The 27,500-nt window shown below is 42.3% G+C and overlaps 1 protein-coding gene across 3 annotated transcripts; it reads left to right on the top strand.

Moving 5' to 3' along the window:
* The first annotated feature begins 6,908 nt into the window (after positions 1-6,908).
* LOC138976312 (uncharacterized) lies at positions 6,909-23,745 on the top strand. Of its 3 annotated transcripts, none has more exons than XM_070349173.1 (14): positions 6,909-7,005; positions 10,416-10,467; positions 11,206-11,311; positions 12,366-12,551; positions 12,863-12,992; positions 13,860-14,007; positions 14,619-14,719; positions 16,621-16,762; positions 18,364-18,517; positions 19,279-19,403; positions 21,891-22,008; positions 22,779-22,898; positions 23,274-23,364; positions 23,646-23,745. In XM_070349173.1, exons 1-14 carry the CDS (start codon positions 6,957-6,959, stop codon positions 23,657-23,659), a joined length of 1,536 nt encoding a protein of 511 aa, XP_070205274.1. In that variant the 5' UTR covers positions 6,909-6,956; the 3' UTR covers positions 23,660-23,745. The 3 variants fall into 3 exon arrangements, with proteins under 3 accessions (XP_070205274.1, XP_070205265.1, XP_070205284.1); XM_070349164.1 differs by having other exon boundaries at positions 21,888-22,008; XM_070349183.1 differs by lacking the exon at positions 6,909-7,005 and adding an exon at positions 9,198-9,295 and having other exon boundaries at positions 21,888-22,008.
* The last annotated feature ends 3,755 nt before the right edge of the window (positions 23,746-27,500 follow it).

Raw genomic sequence — 27,500 nt, 5'->3', positions numbered from 1 at the left:
TTCTTCGAACCTTGGCCACAATATAAGTTACCACACAAACATATAAAAATTACCCCATGAATTAAGACATGAAATACAAGATCTTGTAACAACACAGCAGTGACGGGTGGTTTACGGGACTTTACTTCGTGCTGGGGACCCTCATAATTCGTAAATGAAATAAAATGAAAATGGCCGGTCACTGCTGAGTTACTGCACCCTTATGATTACCCATCCTTACAGGTACCCATCCCTAGAGTTACCCAGACATACATTTACCCATCCTTAGAGTTTCCAGACTTCAAACTGACCCAGACTTACAGTTACCCATCCGTAGAGTTACCTATCCTTACAGTTACCCATCCTTAGAGTTACCCAGACTTACACTATACAGTTACCTAGAGTTACAGTTATCCATTCTTAGAGTTACCCAGACTTACGGTTACCAACTGTGCGGATTTGAAGAAGTTAACAAGTTACAAGATCTTTCCGTCGCGATATAACCTTCGTGGTTGAAAACGACGTTAAACACCAAATAAAGAAAGAAAGAACAAGATCTTTCAGAAAATTCATCAAATGTATGGCAATGCCACCACAGTTAAAGATTAAGGCATCAGCTAAAGTAGGCTGCTGGGCATTCAGAATACGCCTCGTGGTTTTGAGAATATGAACTTCTGAGAAATAAAGACAGACTTCATCAACTAAGGGAATACACTGAAGCAATAACCTTATTCTAAGCTGAATCAGATCTAAGAAACCCAAATGAACAAGCAATCCCTCGGCGGAAAGTAAACACAAATCCAACCGTCTCTGCTACTGATGTATGTGTAACTAGATGATTACCCGCTTCGCCGGGTACCGGCTTCGCCGGGAAGAAGTAGAGCCGAATACCAGGCTGCGCCTGGGACCCGGCTCTGCCGGGTGTACGCCGGCTTCGCCGGCGCACGAAGGAAAGGAGATAAACGCGCAAAACACTGGAGACCTTCTAAAAATAGTAACGTGCAGTGACCTTCTAAAAATAGTAACGTAGTAACGGGAATATGGATTGACGCCACACGGAGGAAGGGAGATAATCGCGGCTGAAAACACTGGAGAAGATAAGGAAGAGTTACTGGTAGTGGATCCCGACAAAACAAAACAAACAACAAAAAAATTCGGTTCAGCGCGCACAGCGCTGCGCGCTGAGAGCACGTGTTGAAATATCTCATCGATGAGGTTGTGTCCGGGGTGTAGCTGAATACGGTGTCCAAATTTGAAAAAGATCCACCGAGAACTTTGGCCGTGCATCGCGAACAGACAGATAGACAGACACTAGTCGTATATATATATACTAGATGATTACCCGCTTCGCCGGGTACCGGCTTCACCGGGAAGAAGTAGAGCCGAATACCAGGCTGCGCCTGGGACCCGGCATTGCCACACGGAGGAAGGGAGATAATCGCGGCTAGAGGAATACCCGGCTTCGCCGGGGTGAATCGCGAGACAGAGACAGACAGCGTGGCGGTTCATCACAATCACCTTTGCAGGCGAAGTCCTGTCAAACGGGATTGAGAATTTTAGAGCTTATTTCTTAGCCCTATATTATCTGTTGTGGCTTCTCACATGCCAGAACATACAGACAGAGAAAAGCCGCTAGACCACATCACAAACAGAACTCTACAATCCACAGGTGTTGCCCACACACACACACACACACACACACACACAGAGAAGCCGTATATCTATATATATATACGACTAGTGTCTGTGTGTGTGTGTGTCTGTGTGTCTGTGTGTCTGTGTGTCTGTGCGCGATGCGCGGCCAAGGTTCTCGATGGATCTGTTTCAAATTTGGTGATCATATTCAGGTACACCCTGGACACAACCTGGTCGATGAGATATTTCAACACGTGCTCTCAGCGCGCTGCGCGGAACCGATTTTGGTTCCACCTCAGCTATTTTGGTTCCACCTCAGCTTACCCGGGCCCCCATACCGACACACCATAGCCGCTACACCACATCACAACGCCAAAGTTCTCGGTGGTTCTTTTTCAAATTTGGACACCGTATTCAGCTACACCCCGGACACAATATCATCGATGAGATATTTCAACACGTGCTCTCAGCGCGCAGCGCTAAACTCATGTTCGTTTTTGTGTTCATTTCACCATTATAAGTAACTCTTCCTTATCTTCTCCAGTGTTTGGCGTTTATCTCCCTTCCTTCGTGTGGCTTTCCCGTTCAGTTGTAAGTTACTATTTATTTTTAGAATGTCACTGCGCTGTCCAGAACGCTTCCCTTGCACCCGTAAGTTGTTCTTACTGTCAAAGTGAAAAGGTCGAATCAATTTATAGCCACGCGAAAAATACACTCTCACCTATCTCTATATATTTATAGATACAGATATGCATATATATATACGGCTTCTCTGTGTGTGTGTGTGTTTGTGTGTGTGTGTAGGCAAAAACCTATGTATTATAGAGTTCTGTTTGTGATGGGGTCTAGCGGCTTTTGTCTGTCTGCATGTTCTGGCATGTGAGAAGCCACAGCAGATAATATAGGGCTAAGAAATAAGCTCTAAAATTCTCAATCCCGTTTGACAGGACTTCGCCTTTCAAAGGTGATTGTGGTGAACCGCCACGCTGTCTGTCTCTGTCGCGCCGTTCACCCCAAATTCCCGTTTCTGAGAGTGACTATTTTTAGAATGTCACTGCGCTGTCCAGAACGCTTCCCTTGCACCCGTAAGTTGTTCTTACTGTCAAAGTGAAAAGGTCGAATCAATTTATAGCCACGCGAAAAATACACTCTCACCTATCTCTATATATTTATAGATACAGATATGCATATATATATACGGCTTCTCTGTGTGTGTGTGTGTTTGTGTGTGTGTGTAGGCAAAAACCTATGTATTATAGAGTTCTGTTTGTGATGGGGTCTAGCGGCTTTTGTCTGTCTGTATGTTCTGGCATTTGAGAAGCCACAGCAGATAATATAGGGCTAAGAAATAAGCTCTAAAATTCTCAATCCCGTTTGACAGGACTTCGCCTGCAGAGGTGATTGTGATGAACCGCCACGCTGTCTGTCTCTGTCTCGCGATTCACCCCGGCGAAGCCGGGTATTCCTCTAGTATATATATATATGTATATCTATATCTATAAATATATAGAGATAGGTGAGAGTGTATTTTTCGCGTGGCTATAAATTGATTCGACCTTTTCACTTTGACAGTAAGAACAACTTACGGGTGCAAGGGAAGCGTTCTGGACAGCGCAGTGACATTCTAAAAATAGTAACTTAGAAACGGGAATATGGATTGAAGCCACACGAAGGAAGGGAGATAAACGCAAAACACTGGAGAAGATAAGGAAGAGTTACTTGTAATGGTGAAATGAACACAAAAACCAAAATCGGTTCAGCGCTGCGCGCTGAGAGCACGTGTTGAAATATCTCATCGATGATATTGTGTCCGGGGTGTAGCTGAATACGGTGTCCAAATTTGAAAAAGATCCACCGAGAACTTTGGCTTTGGTGTGTCGGTATGGGGGCCCGGGTAGCTCAGGTGGAACCAAAATCGGTTCAGCGCTGCGCGCTGAGAGCACGTGTTGAAATATCTCATCGACCAGATTTTGTGCAGGGTGTATCTGAATACGGTGTCCAAATTTGAAAAAGATCCACCGAGAACTTTGGCCGTGCATCGCGAACAAACAGATAGACAGACACTAGTCGTATATATATATAGAAGCCGAGCGGTGGTAGCTTCACGGGAATATTAACTGTCTGTGTCTGCGCCTAAGATGTTACCGTGCATGTGTTTTCAAAAGACATTTGTCAGGATGGCATTCAAACCACACGCACCAGACGAACAGCCGAACAGACGAACAAAATGCAAAATCAACAAGAGTATGATGAGATTCCAAATTGTATTCAGACCAAAACAACAATCATAAAACATACATGGGCTACGTGAGTTCTTCCATAGAAAATATATCTATAAAGAATCTAGGTTGGCTCTAAAACAGTCTTCCTCTTCTATACTCACAAATATAATCTAAATCCTTAAACTGCTGAAAAATCGGGCATGACCCGAAGGTACCCTGGCGACTCAACTAACTCTTTGAAAACAAAACCTAAGTCCTAATCTGGATGAACAATCGGGCAGGGGTTCGGGGCCTGGACAAAATCGAGTGACGCCACTCGATCACTGCTTGTCGGTTACCTTAGAGTAGCACGCACTACTCTAATAAGCCTTGTGGTAACCGAGTAAACCGCGCGCACTGTTCACTATTGCTGGTTGGGACTGGAGCTGCGATTTGAGGACGTGGTCAAGCACCAAGGCACAAAACCACACGCAACTCCTGAAAGACACTGTCGAGCAGATGGCATAAGTTCCCGCACCTTTTGCCCAACTCAATGTATCTTTCGGGGAGAGGCACCGAGCAGATGGCATAGGTTCCCGCACCTTTTGCCCAACTCAGTGTATCTCTCGGGGAGAGGCACCGAACAGATGGCATAGGTTCCCGCACCTTTTGCCCAACTCAGTGTATCTCTCCCCCGTGGTAGTTTTGATGACCCTGACTCTAAAACAGGGGAGACGCATGTTTCAGGCACTTATTAGGCACCCTACTCTCTCACACGTCTCCCGACCTCATGAGGACAGCGGCTTTTATAGCTAACGGGGCTTCCTCCCACGTCACCCTAGCAGGGCCAATGAGAATCTCGCTCTGGCAGCGCGGGAGCAAAGGGTAGGGGAGGTGGAGGGCTCTGAGCCTGCTGCCAGCCTATCCTTACGAACTGAAGTTAAATTCCTCAAATAATTATACACAAAAGCTCTTCTATTGAGAAAACCCACATGAAAAATGATGTACAAACATATGTCATTAAAAGACAAACCTCACAACGTACCCGTAGATACCAAACACTTGTAGGTAGACAAAAACGCAGACGAACTACAAAACTTCCAGTTACACACTGTCTCTTAAAGACCGAGCAATTATGTTACACACAAAAATACTTCTTCTTCAGAATACACAAAACGTACGCTAGATGTTCATATCAAACGGCAAATCCATGCCCATAAAACCCCCACAAAAACGCTGCGTGCTCAAAGCAACAACGGCCATTTCCATAACAAAAACGTCGGCACACACCGGTTTCATCCGTCTTTATACATTCGCATTAGCCACATATATAATTAACATAGCGCCTACATTCTACTGAATAAATGAATACATGTAATGAATATACGAACAAAAGGAATACAGAGGAAAAGAATGGCAAGATAAAATAGAGAGAGAGAGAGAGAGAGAGAGAGAGGGAGAGAGAGAGTATGCGTTTGTGAGTATAGCAGCAGGAAACGTCAAGCCAACAAACTAAAGAAGGGGGTGGAAGGAGAGGGTAAAAAGAACACGCCCCTCTTCACCAAACCTTCATAAAAACTGACTGTAAAACTTAACAAAGATGGTCCTAAAACAAAAAGGGACGTTATGTGTTGTATCAAAAACGATGTAATTAAAACATCACAAGAAAAGGTAGGGCAAAGAAGATCCTAAAATCTCCAAGTGGAATCATTTCCTACAGCTACATGGGGGGGGGGGGGGGGGTGGTGGTAAAGTCCAGTTGCGGGAGGGGAGGGGAGGGGAGGACTAGAACAAAGGCCCCTCTGTGGTCAGCTCGGCTTCCCAGGGCCAGCCAAGCTCGCCTCAGCAACACATGTGAAAGTAATTAACTCGCTCGGTACCGGAGTTTTGCAAAGGAATAGAGTAAAACTCCGATCTGGCTGTACAAAAGTGGTCAGCTTAAAATGACCTACTTTCTCTGCTCAAGACACGGGCTGTCCGTACAGTATCTCCTCTCGTACACTTACAAGGTTCTTATGGGGAAAATAAGAGATACCAAGAAAAAAAATGTATGTGCACTGCACTTTTCTCCACACTTGTACAGAAAAGCAATACTGTTGACGGCGTTGCTATTATTTTAAAGCTCCCATGGGGTCGCCTTCACGCGGCGGGAGTGTTTAAACAGAGCTACCCCACCCCTTTACTTCTCTTCTTTTGTCTTATTTCTGCCTTACCAGTCCTTTCACCTATATTTCCTTCCAAGAAAACTCTCCCTACTATTCGCTGCAGTTTTCCAATTATTTTCTTGTTGTCTTATTTCTACCTGACTGGATCCATCACCTTTATTTCACTTACCAAAAGTCTTCTTTTCCACATCCTTATTTCTCTGCACCCCGCATGTCGTAAGAGGCGACTAACGGATTCTGTTTCTCCTTTTACCCTTGTTAAGTGGTTCTTGTATAGAATATAGTCAATGTTTGTAAAGATTTTAGTCAAGCAGTATGTAAGAAATGTTTAGTCCTTTGTACTGGAAACTTGCATTCTCCCAGTAAGGTCATATATTGTACTACGTTGCAAGCCCCTGGAGCAATTTTTTGATTAATGCTTTTGTGAACAAGAAACACTTAACAAGTGGCTCTATCCCATCTCCCCCCTTTCCCCTATCCCATCTCCCCCCTTTCCCTCGTCGCGATATAACCTTTGTGGTTGAAAACGACGTTAAACACCAAATAAATAAATAAAATAAATATTATTTTAAAGATAAAGGACGAGCTACAGTAGACTAGCTGCTTCAAGATTAGATGCATTGGGTAAAGATTAAGAGCTTTGCTAGAAGAAGAAAACAAAACAAACAAAAGTACAAGTTTATTTTAAAGATTCAGAGAAAATAACAAATAATGATGCTCAGAATACGAAATATATGCAGAAAGTACTGTTGAAAAATCGTATATGTAAAGATGTATGTCACACAAAAATGTGCCAATTAAGGTTAAGGTCTGAAGAAAACGTAATCTATGTCAGAGGAAAATGCCGACATTCTCCTTAGTGTTGGTGCATGCGCCTTCTACTAAATAGTTTGTTTGCACTATTACCCTGAAGCTTGTGTCCATTTCATTAGTAGATAATAAACCTTATCATTTCTTCACCCACGGATCTCAAATAATGTTGTTCCTGTCAAGCCTCCTCTGTGTTCTCCTGTGTATCAAAACAGGTAAATTATCCAACATATTTTCTTTCTCGAGTAAACTACAGTCGAAGCTATAAAGACCACCCAAGTGACCGACCAAATAGAACGATATTAACCCGTGGTTGCTCTGCTAAAAAGGCGAAATATATTGGGGAAAACTCGTCGGGAATCCCTTGGGTGGTGGTTGTGTGCAGGTGCTCGTTATAGAGAGGGGGTCGCCAGGGCAGGCTCGATTGCATCACGTTCATTACCACATATGTGTCCTGGCTTTCACGGTAGATATGTAAGAGCATCGTTGCACTTTGACTCATACCTAATAACAGCTGCATGGCCGCTTCCCTTATTCGGAAAACAACAACATCAATATTTCATTTATTAGCAACTATCACGTGTTTGATCCAGTAATACACAGTTAGCCTTGTATCAAAGAAGTGCAGTCATAGGAACACAACAGTATACCAAAATCAAGAGTACTGGTCATGAAACAAAGACGAAGCAATTGAAGACGATGACTGTTGTTAGTAATAATTTAGTTCGTAAACAATCACGCTAGAAGACTAAGTAACTGGACCACACATGCTCAAACAAATATTCATGTACACGTTTGGGTACGGTTTTTGTTTGGCTGTGTGCTGGTGTGACCGCAGATGAAACGTTATTTGTTTGGGCTCTAAAGGAGACATTGTGGTTCACGTCTGTCAGAGAGTTCACGCCTGGACTGTTACACATTTTTTAAAAGCTGTTTTGGGCACGAGGACTACAAAAAAGGTAAGGTTAAGGTATTCCCATAACCATATTTGATCGTAGGGTAGCAGAGGATAGAGATCTTAACCGTTTTCTTGGGCCAGCTTTATGAGGGCAGTGCCCATATATCTCTTCTCCCTCGCTGCCTTTGCCTTCACCGGGCCCGAATAGGACCAGATATCAAGCGGAGTGGACTGGAGGGCACTCGGACTAATTGGATATGGTAAATGTAAGCTTCTATAAGGGTGCTTTGACCAGATTTAGACTAGGGGGGGGGGTGTTCTCTCAATAATGCCCATCGCCAGTCGTGCCTGTACATTATGTCCGGAAGTTGCTGAAGACAAACAACTGATTGTTGGCGATTTTGTGTGTGCCCTTTTCCCCTTATCAAATTTACTCCGTCTCCCTATTCTGAAAAAAAAAGAAAACAAGTCGCGTAAGACGAAATAACAACAATTAGTCAAGCGGTCGAACTCACAGAATAAAACTGAACGCACTGCATTTTTTCACCAAGACCGCATACTCGTAGTTTCGTCAGTCCACCGTTCGTGGCAAAGGCAGTGAAATCGACAAGCCAGAATAGTGCGGTTATGGTGGCGCTGAGCGGGATTGCACGCTTTTCTGTACCTCTCTTCGTTTTAACTTTCTGAGCGCGTTTTTTAATCCAAACATATCATATCTATCTGGGTTTTTTCAATCAGGGACCGACAAGGAATAAGATGAAATTGTTTTTAAATCGATTTTGGAAAATAAATTTAATTCATACTTTTTATATTTTTAATTTTCAGAGCTTGTTTTTAATCCAAATATAACATATGTATATGTTTTTAGAATTAGAAAATGACGAAGAATAAGATGAAATTGTTTTTGGATCATTTAATAAAAAAAATTTTGATTACAAGTTTCCGATGTTTAATGACCAAACTCATTCATTAGTTTTTAAGCCACCAAGCTAAAATGCAATACCAAAGTCTGGCCTTTGTCAAAGATTGCTTGGTCAAAATTTCAATCAATTTAACTTTTACAAAAAGCCCGATATGACGTCATCAAAGGTATTTATCGAAAAAAAAAGAAAAAAAAGTCCGGGGATATCATACCCAGGAACTTTCATGTCAAATTTCATAAAGATCGGTCCAGTAGTTTACCGCTCTACACACACAGACAGACAGACACACACACACACACACAGACACACATACACCACGACCCTCGTCTCGATTCCCCCTCTATGTTAAAACATTTAGTCAAAACTTGACTAAATGTAAAAAAGAAAGGTTCATGCGCTCGACATCCTGTTATCTTCAAATGGCAAGGTTCGACCTCATAAAGTGTTCTCGGGCCCACATTTTGCAACGTCTCAAAGAAACGGAATGAAATGTTATGGAAACAATCGATGTACTGTCTTTTACCGGTTTCGGTGCTCGTGTCTAAACAAGATGATGTTTAGTTCGCACTTTTAAGCAGTAATCGTGCATTTCGTGACCTACTGGTCTTTACCATTCCGCCAACGAAGAGGTTTTTGCAATGTTGCTTCTGCCAAGCCTTATTTGTCTTCTCTTAACTAAATCAGGTATTCAGTTTTTGTTTTGTTTCAACTAATTGGTGTAAAAATGCGCTTAGCGCATTAACAATGAGACTCTTAAAACCCGTAGTTTGTTTTTGACGTATCGTTTTTGGTTCTTTTTACATTTAGTCAAGTTTTGACTAAATTTTTTAACATAGAGGGGGAATCGAGACGAGGGTCGTGGTGTATGTGTGTGTGTGTGTGTGTGTCTGTCTGTGTGTGTAGAGCGATTCAGACCAAACTACTGGACTGATCTTTATGAAATTTTACATGAGAGTTCCTGGGAATGATATCCCCCGATGTTTTTCTTTTTTTCGATAAATACCTTTGATGACGTCATATCCGGCTTTTTGTAAAAGTTGAGGCGGCACTGTCACACCCTCATTTTTCAATCAAATTGATTGACATTTTGGCCAAGCAATCTTCGACAAAGGCCGGACTTCGGTATTGCATTTCAGCTTGGTGGCTTAAACATTAATTAATGACTTTGGTCATTAAAAATCTGAAAATTGTAAAAAAGCATATTTTTTTTATAAAACGATCCAAATTTACGTTCATCTTATTCTTCATCATGTTCTGATTCCAAAAACATATAAATATGTTATATTTGGATTAAAAACAAGCTCTGAAAATTAAACATATAAAAACTATGATCAAAATTAAATTTTCGAAATCAACTTAAAAACACTTACATCTTATTCCTTGTCGGTTCCTGATTCCAAAAACATATAGATATGATATGTTTGGATTAAAAACACGCTCAAAAAGTTAAAACGAAGAGAGGTACAGAAAAGCGTGCTATCCTTCTCAGGGCAACTACTACCCCGCTCTTCTTGTCAATTTCACTGCCTTTGCCACGAGCGGTGGACTGACGATGCTACGAGTATACGGTCTTGCTGAAAAATTGCATTGCGTTCAGTTTCATTCTGTGAGTTCGACAGCTTGACTAAATGTTGTATTTTCGCCTTACGCGACTTGTTTGTTTGCTGTACTTGTTTGTTTGATGTGTGTGCACTATATCGTACAAAACAGGTTAAATGCCATCAGAAATACACTCAAATATGTCGAAAAACAGCGATACGCCGTTCTGTTTGACTGGCTATCATTCATGTATTTGTGTTGACAGCACAAGCAGCGGAATGTGGATCTTGTGTGGACCCACACGCAGTTCCTAATACGTAAGTCCACTAACTTGTTTTAAATAATGTTTTGAGTATCGAAATATGCTGCTTATGGATGAATACACATGTAAACGACAAAGCTGAATTTGAAAGTTTCTGCTTGTGTTGATATATCCTGACATTCATGATTTACGTTTAACATCACTGCTGCGCTTGACCAACCGGAGCTCGTCAATCTATCCATCCATCCATCCCTCTATCAATCAACCAATCTATCCATTTTGTTTTTAAAACAGGTTTAATTTTAAATTTTAAACATCTGAAAAAGTGCCCCTTTATTATACAATGTATTTGTGAACTTTCACCTACGAAACAGCAGTCGTCTAGAACAACAAAACGCTTCGGTGTATCAGAAAACATGTGTAATATAACAAGACTAAGCTTATACAACGTGGACACTTGTGTTTAAAATATCAGAGTTTTGCAGACTACAGTATGAACAGTTTCTAGTATGAATTTGGGTTATCTTTAAAGTGTATGTACTTCCTTTTTCTGTGAGTGAGAACATCTTCAAAGCATAAAACAAACATGTGGAATAAACAACGACAACAACATCAACAAACGACAACAATACAACAACAGCAATTACAATTACAACAACAACAACAACAACAACAACAACGACGATAACAACATTATTAACGGCATTCACAAAACGGGCACCACAGACAATTGTATTTGTTTGTTTTTTGTTTGTTTGTTTGTTACAAAACAAATCACAGCTTTTCTTTGCAGGTATGTGGTGAAAACGTATCACGAGTCTGAAGAGCACGTAGAAAACCCTCACCGTGGTTTTGTGCTGCAGCTTGTCAGCAAACACAGTCAACCTAAGCCGCTGACGGTGAGTGCACACAGAGAGAGGTCAAGACGGACAGACATAAAGAAACAAAGACAGGTTAAAGGCACAGTACGATTCCTGTAAACCATCACAGATACTGTCAGGCTTTTACACACAGTACAAACACCCTTTCATTTACACACTCACCGCTTTTGAACATCCCAGGTGCCCTACGTAAAGAGCGAGCAATTTTCAAAGAATTAATTTTGCGGATTGTCTGATAATAAAATCAGACGGTGCGTTTTGGCGCCAGACCTAACTTTTAAAATCTAAATAATAAATTGACAGCTTGTTACACAAACATTCTTAATTCATAAAAGAATTCTTTTTTCATCAAGACAAGATCAGTACAATACGAAGTTTTGAAAGTTTGAAAAAAGAAAAACCCGGAAACAGGTTCACGCAAGGTCGTGGTTCTCGTAGCAGACGACGGTAATGCCTATCGCCAGTTACTCTGAACAGTCAAAAGCTATCGCTAGAGTTTGTGTGAATCACAGCCGTTTGGTGCGTTTAGATTCAGAGGTACATAATAACGTGATATTGCAGATAAGCTTACAGCGAGTCGCATTGGAAATCACAAACTGACAACTACATTGTGAAAAAAAGGAAACTGGATCACACGGGTTCACGATGGCTCAGGGGTAAGATAAACCACGCCAAAAATAAATTCGTTGAAAATTGCTCGCTCTTTACGGAGGGCACCTAAGATGTTCTCAAGCGGTGAGTGTTTAAATGAAAGGATGTGTGTACTGTGTGTCAACGCCTGACAGTATCTGTAATGGTTTACCGGAGGCTTACTGTGCCTTTAAGCCGCTAGCAATAAAATGACGTACAAAGAAAACAATGTACTGTGTGTGTGTGCGTGTGCGTGTGTGTGTGTGTGTGTGTGTGTGTGTTCGTTTGTATGTGTGTGTGTATGTCTGTGTGTGCGTGCGTGCGTGCGTGCGTGCTTGCGGTAATGCGTGTGCGTGTGTATGTGTGTGCGTGCATGCATGTGTGCGTGTGTGTGTGTGTGTGTGTGTGTGTGTGTGTGTGTGTGTGTGTGTGTGTGTTCCAGAAAGCCTACCTGGATTACCTCCGCGAACACGATGGTCTGTCAATGATATGGAGAACCTTCATGCCGGATACCTTTGTGACGTCACCTCTCTCTGAAGAATACCTGAACCAAGTTCGTCATGATCTGGAGGTCTTGGCAAGTGCCAGTTTCACGGCCATCATTCGCTTTGAGTATATATTCGAGCATGTGAGTTAATTCCACTTTTGCAAAAGAAAAAAACCCAACTGGTTTACTTGTTTTGTACTTGCTTTTTACATTTAGTCAAGTTTCGATTCCCCGTCTATGTTAAAACATTTAGTCAAAATTTGACTAAATGTAAAAACACCCTTGCCAAACCCTAGTAGGGTGGCACTGTTCAAAGTCTACATTGGTTTTACAATCTGGTCAAAGCTGATCGGCTCATTAAAAAAAAAACATGGTTTCCCTTTGTTGTGTTTGTTTTTAATGTACCTGTGCTCTTTTTTCTCTCGGTTTTATCTACTTTTGTTATTGGACAGAGGGAGCCCCCACCGTACGGTGACGCCAGCAAGAACATAGTCCTGCATCACATCAGTCAGCTGAAGCCCATCTTCCATCAGTATGAACGGGTCATCACCGCCATTGAAGCTGGATTCATCGGGGCCTGGGGTATTCTAACCTCTGTATATCAACATCTCGCAAATACAAGGACATTGGGCATGATTTTAATCCCCAATGAGATTTGCTTCACTTTTACTAGCAATGTGTGTCAATCTGATGTAAACTTGATACTGTATCAAATGCCTTTTTTCTCAGGCTCACTGTGTATAACTGGATCAAACCCGTGATAACCGCTAATGAATAAAGTAATTCGTGTTTTCCGATAAAGGTACATACAGCGACTACTTGGAACCTGGCAGTGTGGAGGGTATCACCGCAACAGTTACATTCTTATGTACCCGTCTACGTATGTTTGGTTTTAATTATTTGCAAGAGGATGCAGATATTTAGGAAAATATGAAATGCAAATCGCCGCCATAATCAATATTTTGTCGATATCTAGTTCCTCTAGCAGATAATCAAAACCGAACGTAGACGGGTACATAAGGATGAAGACTAACTGTTGCGGTGATACTATCCTCACTGCAAGGTTCCAATTAGTCGCTGTATGTACCTTAATCGGAATAAGCCTAATTACGTTATTCATTAGCGGTTATCACGGGTTTGATCCAGTTATACACAGTGAGCCTCATGTCAAATGAAAGTGCAGAGTCTTAAGAACTCAACGGTACCAACATCAAGAGTACTGGTCAAGAAACAAAGACGCAAGAAGCAATTGAAAACTGTGACTTTCGTAGGTATTAATTGACTTAATCTCCAACTTAACTAGTCCTATGTTGTGTTTTCATTCCATTATGATCGAAAAGGTAGAAGGGAGGGGAGAAATTTAGCAAGTTTCTGAATGTGAGAAATAATCATCCATTCATTCTGGGGTTTTTTTGGCTTTGGGTTTACAGTGGGGTATTTCTATTTCAGGCGAATGGTTCTACACGGACTATTTTGGAATGCCGAAGCCTTATTTGCACGAAGCGCACTACGAGCCCACGACAGGACTGACGGAGAAAGCTCTCAGAGACCGCAAGGACGTTCTTCTGGCGCTTCTCAACGCTGCGCCCAAGTCCATGTAAGTCAGCGTCATTATGGAAACACGTTTGTGCCTTCTGTTTCCTCGCAGTTCAATATTTAAAAAAGCAACTCGTGTACATCTGGTACGACACAGCAAGCCATGTAGTATTCTCTATTTTCTAACCCATGTCAAAAACAAAATGGGAAGTAGTTGGGCCGGTCAGTTGCAATTGGGGTAGAGTACTAGATTATAACGGCGAGCTAGAATACACAGAAAGATCAGACTGATAGTCTGAACACAAATTAATGACACGTAATGTTTAATTACAGACACACAACCGGACAGACAAGCGGATAGACAAACAAACACTGATACTCATTCAAACAGATAGACAAACACACATACGTATACAGGCAAACAGACATACTTATACAGGCAAAACGACGGACAGACTGACAGACAGGCAGACAGAAAGAATGACAGACGGCAGATAGCTGACGGAAATACAGATAGAAAGACAGACAGACAGAAAGACAGACGCACTCACGCCTTGTAGATAACTACTAGATAACTACTTTATGGACAACAACGTACATGTAAGCATGGTTTCAATCAGGTTCCAGTTTGTGAGTTGCGCTAACGTTATAACCTTGTATTGCTTGTTGAAGTCAGGTAGAACTTCGCTATGTGGCACAGAAGATGTACCTGATGGGCACCACACCGACCACTTTCCAGGACGTACAGAGAGGCACTGACAGAGCCAGAACAGGTGAAGCATCGGACAAGAGAATACTGTAATAACTAGGATTCAAAGTACAGCCCTTCCCGTTTAAACGACTTGTCTCTCCGTCTCAAATCTGTCCAGTGTACATGGGATAAGATATAATATATATTGTAATTCAATCAAGTTGGCGTTTTAATGAAACAGATCCTGTGATTGGTCAGAATGCCCCAACTCATTAAAAATTACCGGTCATTAATTGTCGATAACCACTTGCTAAAAAAGCCATTAACAACCTGCTGGCGAGGCGCATTGATACAACCTCAACTAGTCTCGGTTAGCTTTGAGGGTCATTTTACAAGTAGGAAATAATTATGAAGGCCAACGAAATACCGAGACCATTAGGTATGCGAAGTGATGACGTCGAATACGTGACGTAAGTTGATGCATGAATTCTTCCGGACTACGTCAGTCAATTCCAAAGATCGCTTTTGTGATGAAAAGAATTTGTTTTAGAGTTTGCTGTCCAGAAACCCGTCAAAAAAGATGGGAAAATGTATGTCGGAAAGAAAACAAAACAGGAGCAGAGTGATAAGATAGGAATACAGAGACATATTTCTGGCACAGCTCTATGTAGAGTGCGGTAAGAAGCGCATGTAAATATCCAAACAAAGCTCTATGTAGAGTGCGGTATGAAGCGCTTGTAAATATCCAAACAAAGCTCTATGTAGAGTGCGGTATGAAGCGCTTGTAAATATCCACACACAGCTCTATGTAGAGTGCGGTAAGAAGCGCATGTAAATATAAAAAAAAGCTCTATGTAGTTTGTTTGTTTGTTTGTTTGCTTAACGCCCAGCCGACCACGAAGGGCCATATCAAGGCGGTGCTGCTTTGACATTTAACGTGCGCCACACACAAGACAGAAGTCGCAGCACAGGCTTCATGTCTCACCCAGTCACATTATTCTGACACCGGACCAACCAGTCCTAGCACTAACCCCATAATGCCAGACGCCAGGCGGAGCAGCCACTAGATTGCCAATTTTAAAGTCTTAGGTATGACCCGGCCGGGGTTCGAACCCACCGTCCCTCCCGATCACGGGGCGGACGCCTATTTGGTAGCATTGACTGCCAGCTTCACGGTAATGCGTATCCCTAGTGCGGCTCTGCTTGGGTGGGAATGTTCTGAGCAAAAAAATATGTGTTACTCCATACCCTCCGCCCTCCATGGAACTTCTTGACCCCAACAAATTGGGGGGGGGGGAGTTTGCCCAGTCGGTAGAGGCGCTGGCTTTAAAACCGGTTGTTACTATCAGCGTGGGTTCAACCCCCAAGTTCGGCGCGGGATGTGTGTCCCAGAGTCAACTTTGTGCAGACTCTCCTCGGTGTCCGAACACCCCCGTGTGCACGCATGCGCACGATAAAGATCCCAGGGTCACAGCGAAAGCCTCAGGCCTTGGAAACACGAATACATGCATGCAAAAATATGAAGCCCGGGTGTCCGTTCGGCCAACAGCCAATAAAGTAACCATTTCAGCACCGGCCCAAGACGACCCAACCCGGTCCCTAGCCCATTTCAGTCTCCACTAGCAGCCGGCAGCCAGCTGTCTACATCCCCCCCCCCCCCCCCGCATTTTTATTTTTTATTATCATACAAAGCCGGGTTTTCCCGTGTAACATGCCCCTAATGGCTTTGCCGTGATGGCGTAAAACTTACATTTTCTTCATTTTTGGAATCTTTACTTCGTATTTGTATTTCTTTAAATCGGCAGTTTTGGCCAGCTTAAGATAATGATCGCCTATTTTTCGGTTCGCACTAAATACTCAGTCTTTCGTGCGTGAGTTTGTCTGATTGCTTTGTTTCGCCTTAATGGGTTATGTTAGCCGGGAACCGAAACTATGATCAGTTGAAAATATGAAGTGACCTTTCACCGTGTTATGCTGCTGCAGGTCACCACAACGACTGCTTCCTGTCTTCTGACACTGACGTTGGCACCTACAGGAACAAAGCGGCGGAGTACCCCTACCTGGCTAAAGACACCCGTTACTGTGTCATTGGCGGAGAGACCTGCAGGGTGACAACCAACCACAGGTATGAATAGTGACGGGCGCTGTGGTGGGGTGGTAAGACGTCGGCCTCTTAATCGGAAGGTCGAGGGTTCGAATCCCAGCCGCGGCCGCCTGGTGGGTTAAGTGTGGAGATTTTTCCGATCTCCCAGGTCAACTTATGTGCAGACCTGCTTGTGGCTTATCCCCCTTCGTGTGTACACGCAAGCACAAGACCAAATGCGCACGGAATTGATCCTGTAATCCATGTCAGAGTTCGGTGGGTTATAGAAACACGAAAATACCCAGCATGCTTCCTCCGAAAGCGGCGTATGGCTGCCTAAATGGCGGGGTAAAAACGGTCATACACGTAAAATTCCACTCGTGCAAAAACACGAGTGTATGTGGGAATTTCAGCCCACAAACGCAGAAGAAGAAGAAGGTATGAATAGTGATTCTTATGCGCTTGGGAGGATGTGTGTGTGTGCTGAACAAATAGACACGTACATGTACTATATCATATATGAAAAATCGTCTCAGTTATTAGCTATTTTTTTTTAAAGCCGTTTTACAACGAAAACTACGCTACTATGTATTTTTAGTCGTATTAAAGACCTTGCAAAAGAGGTCTAAGCGCATATATATTAGGGGAAGGTTACCAAATATGGACCACTTCCTAATAAGGACCACCTCCTGTTCTGACAAACTAGCGGTGCTAGAGCGCTTAAAACAATTTAATTCGCGGTATTCACCCTCTCTGGATAATTTGCACGTGTCAAAACAGTTGCAGAAACAGAAACCTCAAACCCGTTAGACTTTCAGTCTTTTTTTTAATTTTTTTTTACACTTTTGGCAGCGTTTCCTCTAAATTCGACGCTTAAAACGGACTAGTTTCTGTCCACAGACAAAGCTGTTATCACACAAAAATGGCTATATATGAAAAGTTTCCATTTCAAACTAAAAATGATATCAAAATCTCACATTATGCGTGTGTCCCCTATTATGGACCTCCTTCAACACATAGAAGAAAATAAAAGCTAAAGGCTGGTTTTGTTAATTCATTAAGAAGCTTGCTGAAAATAACATATAACTAGCCCTCGACCTTGCAAAGAAATATAACAAATAGTCTTCTTTTCCAGGAAGTTGATCATTTCATTTATTTTTTTTAGTTTCCGGTGGTGCTTCAAAGAATGTTCTCATCAAACCGAAACAGATACATCTAAAGCTTATTTAGTTGTATATTGCTATTTTGAAGTAAAGGGGGCTTTTCACAGTGATGCGTGAAGGCCTCTTCACTGGTCCATATAAGCCGCCCAGGGACCATTAATTGTGTGAATTGTTCTGTATTTAAATTTTAATGAATGTATATCAAAGCTAATTCCCTCTAATTATGCCTAATGGTTAACTAAAGAGAGAAGGACTAGCAACCACAAAAGAAACTTCTTCGCAAGAAAACAAGCTAGTTATCAGCAAGAAACAAAAAGTGGTCCATTTTAGGCAACTTTCCCCTTCATATAATTATCTAGCCGCGATTATATTTTATCGACTATAACCACAATGATCATCAGAATTGCACGAGAGATTTGTAAGTTTTAAGGAACTAGAAATTTGAAACAAAATTGCTAAGGAAACATGTATTTCGTGCAGACACGAGTGTCCGACGGCGACCAAGGAGATGGCCATGTTCCACTGGACCTGGCTGAACGAAGGGTTCGATGAAGACATATACAAAGTGTGGAAGCAGCAAGGATGCTACGCGGACGTCCACAAACGTCTTGGCTATCGGCTGACTATCACCAAGGCAAGTGCTGTATTATGTCAAGACAGCATGGAAGGCGATTTTGTAAAGCCGTCTCTGAATCAAGAATGGTCAATCGTGTTCAAATGCATTGGCCTGCATTTAGTCCATGTCATTTACCAAATCAGGAGAACCAAAGTTTATTTCTAGGTATCTGACTTATTTTCAAGCCAACCAAGTGATCTTGACAACGTCTGGCAAGGCTTGGTTCAGGACACGGCTGTACACCTAACGAGTTGATTAGGCTAAATGTTGTTCATAAACCGCATTAACCGCTATGTATCAATGGAATGCAGCCCTGTGCCGAATTCACACACAAGACAGAAATGACATTTGCATGGACTTTTCTGTAATCTATAAAAAAAATAAAAAACACACAATAGAATGGCATGCGTTCATACAAAATAATCACTCTGTGCCAAGCAACAAGCTACAGCCTTGTAATTTACGTTCAAACGCAAATTACTTCCGTAAATTATCTTGTTAAGGAAGTACATGTACATGTAATGCGGAATGCGCTTATAGCCAAGGGTCATCCGGATCCGTCAGATTGTAGTTCAATATGAGGTGCATAAACGAAATAGAAATATTTGTGTCTCGGGTTTACTATTCAAAGGACGTGCTCTGAATAGTAAACCCCAGATAGATCTTATCTACTTGTGGTAAAACAATAGATACTGACATATTTGCAACTACACAAAGGGAAAAAGGTGATACAAATCATGATGTGCATTTTCGTAAGAATATTCTTGAATGCTTCACAGGCCATCCTGCCCAAAAGTACCCGTGTGAACGACAACCTGTGTTTCCACCTGGAGTTCAGAAACAGTGGCTACGCTGCCCCTGTGAAGCATCTCAAGTTCTACTTCATCCTCAAGTCTACGTCTGGGTAAGCAACAATGCTTGTGTTTTGCAGCTGTTCGTTATCAAAGAAAACACACTCTATGCTTCCAGTCGGCTCATATGACCATAGCTAGGCTCCAATTGTAGAACCAGCAAATATTATTTCAGCAGTAAGCATAAGATAAACGTCTTTCTGCAGCTGTCGTAAAACACACACTTTGTTCAGTACGAGTCACTGGCCGACGTTGCATGGAACCGCCAGTCGCTACAACGTGCATCTGCTACGACTGCTGTGCACATTAATTTATGTGCACAAGCCATTAGAACGTGCGCTTGTGTCAACATTTTCCATTGGAACGTGTGCAGGAGTCAGCAGCAGTCAGTACAAAGTGTGCATGTTACAGCAGCAGTCAGTACAAGATGAGCATGTTTCAGCAGCAGTCAGTACAAGGTGTGCATGTTTCAGCAGCAGTCAGTACAAGATGAGCATGTCTCAGCAGCAGCCAGTACAAGGTGTGCATGTTACAGCAGCAGTCAGTACACGGTGTGCATGTTACAGCAGCAGTCAGTACAAGGTGTGCATGTTACAGCAGCAATCAGTACAAGGTGTGCATGTTACAACAGCAGTCAGTACAAGGTGTGCATGTTACAGCAGCAGTCAGTACAAGATGTGCATGTTACAGCAGCAGTCAGTACAAGGTGTGCATGTTACAGCAGCAGTCAGTACAAGGTGTGCTTGTTACAGCAGCAGTCAGTACAAGGTGTGCATTTTACAACAGCAGTCAGTACACGGTGTGCATGTTTCAGCAGTCAGTACAAGATGTGCATGTTACAGCAGTCAGTACAAGGTGTGCATGTTACAGCAGCAGTCAGTACAAGGTGTGCATGTTACAGCAGCAGTCAGTACAAGGTGTGCATGTTACAGCAGCAGTCAGTACACGGTGTGCATGTTGCAGCAGTCGGTACAAGATGTGCATGTTACAGCAGTCAGTACAAGGTGTGCTTGTTACAGCAGTAGTCAGTACAAGGTGTGCATGTTACAGCAGCAGTCAGTACAAGGTGTGCATGTTACAGCAGCTGTCAGTACAAGGTGTGCATGTTACATCAGTCAGTACAAGGTGTGCATGTTACAGCAGCAGTCAGTACAAGGTGTGCATATTTCAGCAGCAGTCAGTACAAGGTGTGCATGTTACAGCAGCAGTCAGTACAATGTGTGCATGTTACAGCAGTTAGTACAAGGTGTGCATGTTACAGCAGTCAGTACAAGGTGTGCATGTTACAGCAGTCAGTACAAGATGTGCATGTTACAGCAGTCAGTACAAGGTGTGCAAGTTACAGCAGTCAGTACAAGATGTGCATGTTACAGCAGTCAGTACAAGGTGTGCATGTTACAGCAGTCAGTACAAGGTGTGCATGTTACAGCAGTCAGTACAAGGTGTACATGTTACAGCAGTCAGTACAAGGTGTACATGTTACAGCTGTCAGTACAAGGTGTGCATGTTACAGCAGCAGTCAGTACAATGTGTGCATGTTTCAGCAGCAGTCAGTACAAGGTGTGCATGTTACAACAGCAGTCAGTACAAATTGTGCATGTTACAGCAGTCAGTACAAGGTGTGCATGTTACAGCAGTCAGTACAAGGTGTGCATGTTACAGCTGTCAGTACAAGATGTGCATATTACAGCAGTCAGTACAAGGTGTGCAAGTTACAGCAGTCAGTACAAGATGTGCATGTTACATCAGTCAGTACAAGGTGTGCATGTTACAGCAGTCAGTACAAGGTGTGCATGTTACAGCTGTACAATGTGTGCATGTTACAGCAGTCAGTACAAGGTGTGCATGTTACAGCAGCAGTCAGTACAAGGTGTGCATGTTACAGCAGTCAGTACAAGGTGTGCATGTTACAGCAGTCAGTACAAGGTGTGCATGTTACAGCAGCAGTCAGTACAAGATGTGCATGTTACAGCTGTACAATGTGTGCATGTTACAGCAGTCAGTACAAGGTTTGCATGTTACAGCAGTCAGTACAAGATGTGCATGTTACAGCAGTCAGTACAAGATGTGCATGTTACAGCAGTCAGTACACGGCGTGCATGTTGCAGCAGTCAGTACAAGGTGTGCATGTTACAGCAGTCATTACAAGATGTGCATGTTACAGCAGTCAGTACAAGGTGTGCATGTTACAGCAGTCAGTACAAGGTGTGCATGTTACAGCAGTCAGTACAATATGTGCATGTTACAGCAGTCAGTACAAGGTGTGCATGTTACAGCAGTCAGTACAAGGTTTGCATGTTACAGCAGTCAGTACAAGATGTGCATGTTACAGCAGTCAGTACAAGGTGTGCATGTTACAGCAGTCAGTACACGGTGTGCATGTTGCAGCAGTCAGTACAAGATGTGCATGTTACAGCAGTCAGTACAAGGTGTGCATGTTACAGCGGCAGTCAGTACAAGGTGTGCATGTTACAGCAGCAGTCAGTACAAGGTGTGCATGTTACAACAGCAGTCAGTACAAGGTGTGCATGTTTCAGCAGCAGTCAGCACTACGCGGCCCAAGTGACGGGTGTGGACGTGAGGGACTGGCAGCCTGGCTACACACACACTGTGGTTTCAAGTGTTCACCTGTCACACGTGCATGAAGGGCAATACAAGGTCAAGACATATACAAACAGAATGTGATCAGACATGTTGAACAAACGGTGGTACACAACAAAACAACATACTCATCACTAGGGATGTTTACGCTTACATTTGAAAGGAGACTGACTTTCAGTTTAAAGTTTAGCACACATGAATTTCCGAGGAATTTGTGGGCGCAAGGCTTGTTATAATTAACTGTTGCTAAAGAATATACACGATGTCCGAAAATTCAAACATTGAAAGCATTTAAAAGACGGCTCGATTGTCGCTCATTTGCGTGCATGCATTTGTAAAGTTTGCTGTTAAAAGTGCAGGTACTTCTTCTTCAGCGTTCCAGAATTTGTTCTGGTTACGTGTGAGCTCGTTTGCCCATTTGGGTTCCCCACACTATACTCTGAGAGCAAAGTCAGCTCACACCGCTTTCGTTGATTTGGCATGCTGGGTATTTTCGCGTTTCCATAACCCACCGAACTCCGACATGGATTACAGGATCTTTTCCGTGCGCACTTGGTCTTGTGCTTGCGTGTACACACGAACGGGGTTAAGTCACTAGCAGGTCTGCACATAAGTTGACCTGGGAGATCGGAACAATCTCCACTCTTAACCCACCAGGCGGCAGCGACCGGGATTCGAACTCACGACCTCCCGAATAGGAGGCCGACGTCTTACCACCACGCCACTGCGCCCGTCTAAAATTGGTACATCCTTCAAGTCGTCATTCCTTGTTTGTGCTATACGCGACATGTCCTCATATGCGTCTGTTTTATCACGTCATGCTGTAGGTGTTGGTGTCGCTGAGTGACCCCCTGATGGGTGACCGTGCTGACTACAACGTGTTACTGGCCACCACGGGTGTTCCTCTCTACACACAGGGTCTCAATGACCTGGGGCACACTATCACTGTGAGTATGCTGTTTACATAATTAATTTAGTGTTGGTCCCATTCCCCTAACGCATCGTTTATCATATATACCTTGTTACACTAGCCTAGCAGTTGTTTCTAATATAGGTGGCGCCCACGTTATTTCAACACAGGATTCACTCACATTTATTATGGAAAACAGTCACGAGTGTGTGGTTTTAAAAATGTGGATTTTGATTTTGTTTTACTCCTTTCGGTCGTAATAATACAAAGTGTATATGAGACCAGAGGAATGTACCCAACTGTCTTTGTACAACCATAAATCACAGGTTGGAAGTATGTATCTGCTTGCTGTAATAAGTTGTTGCTCGTCTGATCAGTTCATTTAAAGGGTTTTCATTGTCTGTGTTTCAAGGTGTCTGGTCAACACACCGCGTCCGCTGGCTGCGCAAGTATCTCTGCATGGAAACCACCTGCACACGGACACTATTCCAGAGTTTTCAAAGGTAAGTAAGTGTGGTTGTGGACATGTTTATACCAGGAAAGAAAGTGTGGAGAGATAACATGTGTTGAAAGGCAATCCGATTTTTCTGTAAAAAGTATGAAAATCCACTTTTGAACATTTTTAATTTTTTTTTAAAATTTTTAATATTTAGGACATTTCGAAAATTCAAAATACAAAGCCAGAATGCAAACAGCTCACAGAGATTTTACCATGACAAAGGCCTCTTTCCCGGATATCATTTTTGTTGCATGATGGTGAATTGTCTTTTTCTTTATTTTTCAGGTTCGTTTCATTGAGACGTAAAGCGACGGACCTTATAACCACACAGGACGTTTCGTGTTGAGAAACAAAAACAGATGAATAAAAAAAATAGCGTTGTGAAGCCCTTTGTTTTGTGTCCATGTAGTCATCTGATGTCCCTAATGTTCGTTTTTATTTTTCTCATTATCCAAACGGAAGCGTGTACACACGACATAATTATACACACATAAACATATACACACATAAACACACACACATACACACACACGCACACACACACACACACACAAACACACACAGACAGACACACACATACACACACACAAACACGCACACACACACGCACACACACACGCGCGCACTCACATACACATACATACGCACACACTAACACACACACACGCACGCACGTACATGCGCACTATCTCTCTATCTATCCCTCACACCCACACACGCACGCACGATACCACGCACTGACATATATACGTGCACAAGAGCACACACACACACACACACACACCACACACACACACACACACACACACACACACACACACACACACACACACACACAGACAGACACACACACACACACACACCCAGGCCTTCTGAAATCAACCGATTGGAAAGCAGTGAACTGAATTTGCTTCGTGATGAAAAACAAGCACCCAATCAAAAAGCATCAGCATTAAAGCAAGCAGCACATCTTGTTTCCTTTAGTGCCGAGGATCTTACAATGTATGGATACAAGAAATACACAACAGTTCCAAGATACCCTTCGTAGATATATAACGCAGGCAGAAAGATCTTGAGATAAGATATGACTTCAAAATGACTTTCTTGCTGAAAGGCGTGTGTCTACTTGTACTGAGTCATGCAGGTAAAGTTACAGTGTACTTTATTGTTGATTTGGAAGTTAGTGGTTGTAGGGAGAGAGAGAGAGAGAGAGAGAGAGAGAGAGAGAGAGAGAGAGAGAGAGAGAGTTATGATATGACACAAACACATTGTATTGATTGTATATATCATGTTGTTTAATTGAACATGTAAAGTGCTTTGAGCTGTGGGTAAACACTATATAAATGTTTGATTATTATTAGCAGTAATTCCTTATCAATGGCAGGCAGTCAGGCAAGTAGACGGACCGACCGACCGACCGACACATAGATATAGATAAAAAAAAGTGAGAGAGATGGGGAGACAGATAGAGGCGAGAGAGAGAGAGAGAGAGAGAGAGAGAGAGAGAGAGAGAGAGAGAGAGAGAGAGAGAGAGAGAGACAGACAGACAGACAGACAGACAGACAGACAGACAGACAGATAGAGGCGAAAGAGAGAGAGAGAGAGAGAGAGAGAGAGAGAGAGAGAGAGAGAGAGAGAGAGAGAGAGAGAGGGGGTGAGAAAGAGAGAGTTCTGAATGGTGTTGCCATGAGTGTGTCTTTATAGGATATTAATGTGGTAATGTCCAACAAGAAAACTGTCCATTATCGCCCCAAGAGCTATACAGTTCAGGTTGGGGTTTGTAGTTATGTGACCACACAGCAGGAATATCTTAACATAAACGTTTGAGTGCTGAGTTACTTACATTGAAAATGGTTGTGTTTTGAGTAGGAATCCCAGACTGTAATTCTAATTGTGACACCTTTTTGTGCGAGTCCTAAGTGTCGTCCTACCTTTCGGCCCTGAGTATTTCATGCACTATTCCTAGAGTTGCAGATTTGAAGTTGAGCCGAGAGCTACAGAGTTCGTTGTGGGTGTTGAATAGAACAACACATACGAGGTATGATCCGTACAAAATGATCAAACCACCATTATACAAGTCTCAGCCCACTGATCATGAAAAGTAATATATCATTTGAAAGGCCAACCATTTAACTGGTGTAACTCTAAGAGATGACGTCATTAATTTATTACGTCATAAATGACGAGTTTTTAAAATACGTCACTTTTGGGTTGTGCTTCAAAACGGGGTCTTGTCAAGCGCCACGAAAATCTTCACTTCTTTGAAATAGTGTAGGTGGGTGATGGTACACAGACAATGTATACAAAGCTGAAGAACGTTACATGAATCAAAGCTGTTCCATATTCTACAATCTGACAAAAGAAAGGGTAAATCGAAACTGGGGAAAAGGGGAATAACTCTGACGGGCCAAAACAACTTCAGAAGAGCGCTTCAAACGAGATTAATGTAGCTGCTTTGTCAAAATTCAAGAACTAAAATTAAAAAGTGTACATGCGAGTATAAAGTGCAAAACTTAAACTTTCATATGGAACAGTCCAGAGAATTCTATACAATGATCTTCCGCTTCAAAAGCTGGTCGCAAAATGGGTGCCTCATTAGCTGACAGGGGAACGGAAGGAGCATCAGGGTCCTCTTGCACGCGATCTGCTCAACCGTTGTGAACCCAGTAGACCTCTTCTGAAGGTCTTAGAATTAGAGCGTTCTATTTTTCAAATCTTTCTTTCTTTATTTGGTGTTTAACGTCGTTTTCAACCATTCAAGGTTATATCGCGACGGATTTTTCAAATCTGAATGCTGTGTTTGGTAGTTATTTTAAAATATATGTTCAATATTAACTTGTCATGTCAACGAATTGAGCGCCCAGGATTGTCAAGGAGGCGTGAGCAGGTCGTTAGATAGCGATTTCAAAATGACACCTGATATTTCATAGTGTTGTTTAATTACACCAAGGCATGAGTCAAAATCTTTAAAAATAAATTAAAAAAATAAAAAACAAGTCGCGTAAGGCGAAAATACAATATTTAGTCAAGTAGCTGCCATTTTTCAGCAAGACCGTATACTCGTAGCATCGTCAGTCCACCGCTCATGGCAAAGGCAGTGAAATTGACAAGAAGAGCGGGGTAGTAGTTGCGCTAAGAAGGATAGCACGCTTTTCTGTACCTCTCTTTGTTTTAACTTTCTGAGCGTGTTTTTAATCCAAACATATCATATCTATATGTTTTTGGAATCAGGAACCGACAAGGAATAAGATGAAAGTGTTTTTAAATTGATTTGGAACATTTAATTTTGATAATAATTTTATATATTTAATTTTCAGAGCTTGTTTTTAATCCGAATATAACATATTTATATGTTTTTGGAATCAGCAAATGATGGAGAATAAGATAAACGTAAATTTGGATCGTTTTATAAATTTTTATTTTTTTTTACAATTTTCCGATTTTTAATGACCAAAGTCATTAATTAATTTTTAAGCCACCAAGCTGAAATGCAATACCGAACCCCGGGCTTCGTCGAAGAATACTTGACCAAAATTTCAACCAATTTGGTTGAAAAATGAGGGCGTGACAGTGCCGCCTCAACTTTCACGAAAAGCCGGATATGACGTCATCAAAGACATTTATCAAAAAAATGAAAAAAACGTTCGGGGATTTCATACCCAGGAACTCTCATGTCAAATTTCATAAAGATCGGTTCAGTAGTTTAGTCTGAATCGCTCTACACACACACACACGCACATACACCACGACCCTCGTTTCGATTCCCCCTCGATGTTAAAATATTTAGTCAAAACTTGACTAAATATAAAAGAAGAAAGAAGCGAACTTCAGTTTATGGAGAACAAACTCCAAAAAAAAGGCCCACGAGCTTGTGTCTGTACCTTGATAGGTGTTGGTGTCGCTGAGTGACCCCCTGATGGGTGACCGTGCTGACTACAACGTGTTACTGGCCACCACGGGTGTTCCTCTCTACACACAGGGTCTCAATGACCTGGGACACACCGTGAATGTGAGTGTAGTGTCTGACACGTCTGTCAATATGTTTTCTTTAGTCATGCAACTTGTTCCTGGAAGCGTTTTAAGTCAAATGAATACTGTTAACAGTCCAGCATATGTATATTGTTTAAGACTTGTATATAT

Source organism: Littorina saxatilis, linkage group LG1 (genome assembly GCF_037325665.1).
Source record: "Littorina saxatilis isolate snail1 linkage group LG1, US_GU_Lsax_2.0, whole genome shotgun sequence".
Classification (NCBI taxonomy): Eukaryota; Metazoa; Mollusca; class Gastropoda; order Littorinimorpha; family Littorinidae; genus Littorina; species Littorina saxatilis.
Note: the sequence above shows the minus strand (reverse complement) of the source record. Positions and strands in the feature narration are given on the sequence as shown.